The 6,661-nt window shown below is 70.7% G+C and overlaps 1 protein-coding gene across 1 annotated transcript; it reads left to right on the top strand.

Moving 5' to 3' along the window:
• Window positions 1–2,748: 2,748 nt before the first annotated feature.
• MAFA (MAF bZIP transcription factor A) lies at window positions 2,749–4,018 on the top strand. Its single transcript, XM_070392486.1, has one exon. The coding sequence runs from the start codon at window positions 2,749–2,751 to the stop codon at window positions 3,793–3,795; it is 1,047 nt and encodes a 348-aa protein (XP_070248587.1). The 3' UTR covers window positions 3,796–4,018.
• Window positions 4,019–6,661: the final 2,643 nt, after the last annotated feature.

The following is a 6,661-nucleotide window of genomic DNA, read 5'->3' as shown; positions in this document are numbered from 1 at the left end:
ACCCTCGGGGATGAAGGTGCAGTCACCCCCAACCCAGACTAAAGGGGCGCCACGGGCCTCGGCCAGGAGCAGGCTTTTCGCCCGGGAAGGGCCGTGCCCCCTGGCTCCTGCCATCCTCGCTGGGCTGTCCCCTCTCCAGCTGTCCCTGCGCACCTCACCTGAGGGGACAGCCAGGAGCAGGTGGCCCCGCCGCCCCAGGCAGGGCAGGCCCGCGTCCAGGAGGCCTGAAGCTGTGCGACCAGCAGAGTGGACCGGGGGGCTGGGGGCCTGCAGCTGCAGAGGAGACCTGGAGCGGCTTGTCTCAGCTCCAAGCTGGCGGGTCCTTGGGCATCTGGGCCTTTGGTCTTGGAGAGGGAAGGTGCCCGATGGGGCCATGGGCAGGGCAGTGGCGCTGGGCCCAGAGGACAGAGATGACTCCAGGTGTGGGTCTGGAGGAGGCATGGACTGGGGAGGGGCACCCCCTGCCTCCCCCACTGTGGCTGCTGATGCGCACCCCCAGAATGGCAGGGGGCAGACAGCAGGCTCCTAGGTGGGGCAGGCGCGGCCCTGCAGACACTGTGCCCAGGAGGCAAAGCCTGGGGAGGAAGTGCGAGAGAAGAGGCTTGCAGCTTCCTGTCCATGTCCACGCAGGTGGCCCCAGCTCAGGAGCTGCCTCCCAGGGACAGACATGCCCTGCCGACCCCGCCCTGGCCACTGGGCAGCACAGCACCATCTGGCGGAGCACGTCACGTTTCGGGGTGGACCGCGGGGGCAGCTGTCTTGGTGGTAGCTGAGCACCGGCCTCAGGGACCTCCTGGGCTCTGGTGGGGGCTCAGCCGGTCCGCGCGGCCACCGGCGTGACCTCAGGACGAGGGGAGGCACTTGGGCAGACTGGGGGGGGCGTGCCAGAGCCCAGCGTGACGGGTCTGTACCCTCAGCTGGAGACCAGGAGCTGGGAGGAGGCCCGGTGGGCCCTGGGGTTGGGCTCCTCCACCCCAGCACCCTCCTGGGCTTGGGCCACCCCTGTCTGGCCCAGCAGGCCGGCACCGAGGGGCAGCCCAGTGCCGGCACTCTCCCCGGACAGGCAAACAAACGCTTCACTCCTGAGTCCAGAGGCCTCCCCCTGGACACGGGGGGCTTTAGGGGGAGCCCCAAACCCTGTGATGCTTCTGTCAACCTGTGTCCTGGAGTCAACGCCTGTCCTGGGGGCTCCCTCCTGCCCCGCGCTGCCTCGCCCTGTGAGAGGAGTCCCTGCCCGCCCCCCCCCCGCCCCCCGCAGGGTGTGGGGGCAGCAGGGAAGGCAGAGAGGCGCCCGCTAACACGGGGCTGGGCCACCTGTGGCGCATCAGGTGGGTTTCAGCCCCAGTGGTGGGACATTTTTATTATAAATGACAGACGTTTGAACAGAACAAGGCACAGCCCTGTAGCTATGCCCAGGCACACGGGGTTGGTCGGCCCCTGGCGGCTTCCTGCCCGCGTCCTGCCACACTTTCCTTCTGCATAAACACCGCAGTTAACACTGACTTTTTACAAGTCATGTAACAGCAGGAGAGAGAATGGGGAGGGGCTCACTCTGCTCAGGCCCCGCCCTCTGACCCCGGGGGGCGGGGGCAGGGACCCTCCCCGCTAGGGCGCCCCGGTTTCACTGCCCTTTCCGCTGTCCCGAGCCCTGGGCCACCGACTGCACCTTCAAACCCCCACCCCCGTGCCCGCCAGGCCCCGCCCGCGCCCCGTCCCCGAGCACCCCCTCCGCGGTCCCCTCCCCACCTGTCCGCACCCCTGGATCCCGCCGCCAGGGTGAAACTTTGTTGACTGAATTCCTGAAGCCGCCTGAACCGGCGCTAAAAATAACCGCGCGCCCCGCGCAGCGCCCGCCGGGCCGGGTGTCACGGCGTCGAGAGGCCGGGAGGTCCCCGCACGGCCACGCCAGCGGCGGGACGCGGCCTCCCGCCAGCCGGGCAGCCCCGGGAAGGGGCAGCTGGGTCCCGGCCAGCGGGGCGGTGGGGGGACCGAGGCACCAAGGGACACCCTCTGCTCCCAGGACTCCCCGGCCGCCCCGTCGCGGACGCGAGACCCCAGAGGCCCCGAACCGGTGCCCACACCCGGCGACCCTCTGCCTCGCGCCCCCGCGCCCTCCGCCGCTGCAGTCCCCCGCGGTGGCCACCAGAGGGCCCTACTCCTCCTCCAGCCCGCGGCCGTCACCACCCCTTCCCACAGCTGTTCCCCGCAGGAGATTGACAGCTGGGATCCGGGTTGCCATGGGGATAGGCAAATGAGGGCGGTGGGTCTGGGACTCTTATTGGCCCGAGGGCGCGCGCCCCTCCCAGGGAGGCGGGCCCGGGTGCCGGGCTCTATAAAAGGGGAGCGCTCGGTGCGGCGCTCGGCCTTGGAGGCGGGGCCGGCCGAGCGCGGGCGGAACGCGGGGGAGTCCCAGCTGCCCGAGGCGGCGGCCGCCCGGCCACCCGCCCGGCCACCTGCCCGGGCGCCGGCGTGGGGACAGGGGAGCGCGGCTGGCCAGCGCCCGCGGTGACCTGGGCGCGCTCGCGGCCCGAGCCGCCCAAGGACCCAGCCAGCGTGTCCCCAGCGGCCGAGAGTGAGTTGACTGCGCGCGAAACTTTTACACGCGCGCCTTGGCGCTGCAGCCAGGAACTGGCCGCCCTTGCCACCCGCCGGGACCCAGGGCCCGTGGGGATCGGAGGGGGGGAGAGGCCCGCGGCTCCCCCCCACGCCCTCCTTTGGGGCGCAACCGGGCGGGGCCAGGCCCGGGCGATGGCCGCGGAGCTGGCGATGGGCGCCGAGCTGCCCAGTAGCCCGCTGGCCATCGAGTACGTCAACGACTTCGACCTGATGAAGTTCGAGGTGAAGAAGGAACCCCCCGAGGCCGAGCGTTTCTGCCACCGCCTGCCTCCCGGCTCGTTGTCCTCGACGCCGCTCAGCACGCCCTGCTCCTCCGTGCCCTCCTCGCCCAGCTTCTGCGCGCCCAGCCCGGGCGTCGGGGCCGGCGGCGGCGCAGCGGGCGGCGGCGGCGCAGCGCAGGCCGGGGGCGCCCCGGGCGCGGCGAGCGGGGGTCCCGGCCCCGTCGGGGGCGCCTCGGGGAAGCCGGCGCTGGAGGATCTGTACTGGATGAGCGGCTACCAGCACCACCTGAACCCCGAGGCGCTCAGCCTGACGCCGGAGGACGCGGTGGAGGCGCTCATCGGCAGCGGCCAGCACGCCGGGCACCACGGCGCGCACCACCCGGCAGCCGCGGCGGCCTACGAGGCCTTCCGGGGCCAGGGCTTCGCGGGCGCCGGCGCGGGGGACGTGGGCGCCGGCCACCCCCACGGCGCGCACCACGGCGCCCACCACCACCACGCGGCCCACCACCACCACCACCACCACCACCACCACGGCGGCGGCGGCGCGGGCCACCACGTGCGCCTGGAGGAGCGCTTCTCCGACGACCAGCTGGTGTCCATGTCCGTGCGCGAGCTGAACCGGCAGCTGCGCGGCGTCAGCAAGGAGGAGGTGATCCGGCTGAAGCAGAAGCGGCGCACGCTCAAGAACCGCGGCTACGCGCAGTCCTGCCGCTTCAAGCGCGTGCAGCAGCGGCACATCCTGGAGAGCGAGAAGTGCCAGCTGCAGGGCCAGGTGGAGCAGCTGAAGCTGGAGGTGGGGCGCCTGGCCAAGGAGCGGGACCTGTACAAGGAGAAGTACGAGAAGCTGGCGGGCCGCGGCGGCTCCGGGGGCGCGGGCGGGCCCGGCTTCCCGCGGGCGTCCTCGCCGCCGCAGGCCGGGCCCGGCGGGGCCAAGGGCGCGCCCGACTTCTTCCTGTGACTCGGCCCGAGCCCGCGCCGCCGCCGCCGGGAGAGGCTCAGACCCCGCGGGCCGGGACTAGGACGCGAGGCCGCCCGGAGTCAGCGCCGCCGCTGCGGGCCGGCCCCGGGCACCCGCTCCAGGTCCGCGGGCGCCAGACCGGAGGCCCTCCCCGCGCACCTGCCAGGCCGCGGCTCCTCCGCGCGGGGAGCGCAGTGATTTCCAGGAAAGTGGCTCCGGGTCGGACTTCCCGGGAGCCCCACGTGCACGCACGGGCGCGGTCTCCGCCGGGACGCCGCCGCCCACCGAGGGGCCGCGGTCCGGGCCGGGGGTGGGGGCCCGCCCTCCCTCGTCTCTCCTTCGCCTCCCTCGTCTCTCCTTCGCCTCCCGTCCTCGCCCTTTTTTACGCCTCCGTTTGAAGCGGTCTTGTTTTCGACGCATTTGTATTTACTTCGCTTGGCGATTAGAAAAGGCCCCGGAAGAGGCTCCTGCCCGCCGGGGTCTCCCTTGGACGCCCGCGTTCCCAGCATGTGCCGCCCGCCCGCCCGCAGGGGCCTGGCCCCGTCCCCGCCCCGCCCCGCCCGGTCCCTGGGAGATGCAGGCCCAGGAGCCGGGGCTGCACCCAGTCCTGCTGCCTGGGGAGGGGGGAGGGGGGGCTCGGACCCGGCCGCGCGTTCTCTGCACCAGATGGTACTGACTCGGGGAGATGCATCTTATTTAACCTTCAGGAGGAATGAACGAGAAAAGTGTGGCCGCGTTTCTAGCAGAAAAACCACGTTAAGCGGAGGTTTTGGCCTGAACCTCCTGGCATGGGGGCGGGTGAAAAAAGTGTCTCTATTTTCATTTAAATTGTTTCCTTTTGTTTGTGGGATTTTTTTAAAAAGCCCGACCTTTATGGGCGAGCGGGAGGGTGGGGAGGCCCGCGGTCCTGGCTCCTGCCCGCGGGGAGCGCGCGGTAAGGCAACGCTCCGATTTGTTGGGCTGTTGGCTCCTTTTTTATTTGCTGCGAAACTGCGGAAAGAGGGGAGGAAAGAGGGGAAGCACCAATAAACCCGCTGAGGCCGAAACGAGTCGCTGGGGCGCTGGTTTCCTTTCTGTCGCGCTTCTCCCTGATCAGAAGGGGACCCTGGCCTGGGCCCTGCCTCCGCTCTGGGCCACGGCGAGCCGCCCGCCCTCCGCCCGCCCCTCCAGGCGGCGAGGGGCCGCTGGGGCGCCCTTGGTGGTGACCCCACGTGCAGTGCCTAGTGTCCTGGTGGCCAGCGCTGTCCCCAGACCCCCTGAGCCCGGGGTCTCCCCTCTGAAGAGGGGGCCTGGCCTCCATCCCGCAAGGCCAAGGCCTGGACAGCCGGCCGGAGACGGGGCGGCTTGGGGAAGTCTGGCTGCAGCCTGACTGTCACCTCCCTTCACAGAGGAGGGAGCTAGTGACCCCGCGGCTGGCACTTTCGGGGAGAAGGGCTCCGGGCGCTCCCGAGTAGAGGGCTGCCTCCCGCGAGTCTGAGTTCTCCCAAAGTTTGGTTTATTGTCTCCAAAAGGCGAGGCTGCGCTTGGGAATAGAACTCAGAGCGGAGCTTGAGCAGCACCCCAGGTCCCGAGGCAGCGCCCCCGGCGCGAGCGGGGACTGTGTGCCGGGGGGGGGGGGGGGGGGGGGCGGTCGGTAAAGGGACGGAATAGGCTGCGGGGTGACCAGGGAGGGGCCCAGCCGGTCCCAGCACCTCAGGACGGGCCGGCTCAGCCCTGAGGACGCTGCGGGGCGGCCGCTGGCAGGAGGCCCTCCGGTTTCCACCGAGTGGTCGAGTGGTCGAGGGAGCCTTCCTCCTGCAGAAGCGCCAGTGGGTTTGGGGAGGGAGCTTCCCGGGCGCCTGGCTGTGACTTCACGTCCCTCCTCTTCTCCTTTATCCTCTAGTCCTGCCACCACCCCCTTTCGTTTTCCTCTGGCCCTCCCTCCCCCCAGTTCCCCCAGGAGAGACCTGGGGAGGCAGGGGGTCCCGAGAGCATGGACTCAGTCGCTGCGGGAGGCAGGGGGCAGGGGGGCCTGCTCTGGGCGTTTGGAGACGTTTTCCAAACGCATTTGGGGGAACCGCGGACTCATGGGAGAACAGCCGATTGTGGGAAGCGCTGGCCTGGCCCAGAGTGCAGAGCAAGGCCCCGTCCTGCTCCTCCACCGCCTCCCAGGCAGCCCCAGGCCTCCCTCCCCTCCGAGGAGGAAGTGCAGCCGCCTGGGCTGGGGCTGGGGCTGGGGCTGGGCAGGGGCTTCGTGAGAACTGGAGGCCTGAGAACTCGTGGGCCACGGGACAGGGACCCAGGGACTGGAGACGGGTCTCAGGAGTGTGGACAGAGGCGGCACCAAGATGCCCAGCTAGGAGCCCCCTGGGCCCATGGGTCTGAGGGAGCTGGCAGGGCAGCCGGACCTGGGGCAGCGGGGAGGGGCCTGGGGCCGGGTAGTAGGGGGCCCGGGGCAGGGCAGTGGCAGCGTCCAGCTGCAGGAGGAGCCTGCTCAGCACTAAGGCCCCAGCCCCTGCCTGAATGTCATGCCCAGGGGGCTGTGGCGGCACCATCCTCTTGGCACCTGGGCCCTGTGCACCCCAGATCCGTCCTGTGAGGGGCGCAGGGACCTGTGCTGACAGAATCCACACCTTGGCCTCCCAGCGCCACCCCTGCCCCCACCCCACCCGCCTCTGGAGGGAATTCCTCTCCATCCCTGGTCCCTTCTCTTTTCCTGACCAGCAGGGAGGACCCAGCAGGGGCCAAGTGTGCCCGAGGGAGGTAGACAGTAACCCATGCAGGGAGCCAGCGATGCCAGGGGTCTGGGCGTGAGGAGGGCTGAGACAGAATAGATTGGGGCGCCCTGAGGGCAGCTAAGGACCTCAAGTTCCCAGGAGCCGCCCCT

This window comes from Myotis yumanensis, unplaced genomic scaffold (assembly GCF_028538775.1).
Source record: "Myotis yumanensis isolate MYYU_CA2020_CCGP unplaced genomic scaffold, mMyoYum1.0.hap1 SCAF_15, whole genome shotgun sequence".
NCBI classification, from domain to species: Eukaryota; Metazoa; Chordata; class Mammalia; order Chiroptera; family Vespertilionidae; genus Myotis; species Myotis yumanensis.
Note: the sequence above shows the minus strand (reverse complement) of the source record. Positions and strands in the feature narration are given on the sequence as shown.

What these genes read in the sequence shown, in the direction of transcription:
- MAFA (XM_070392486.1), top strand. Translation starts at nt 2,749, where the DNA reads ATGGCCGCGGAGCTGGCGATGGGCGCCGAGCTGCCCAGTAGCCCGCTG.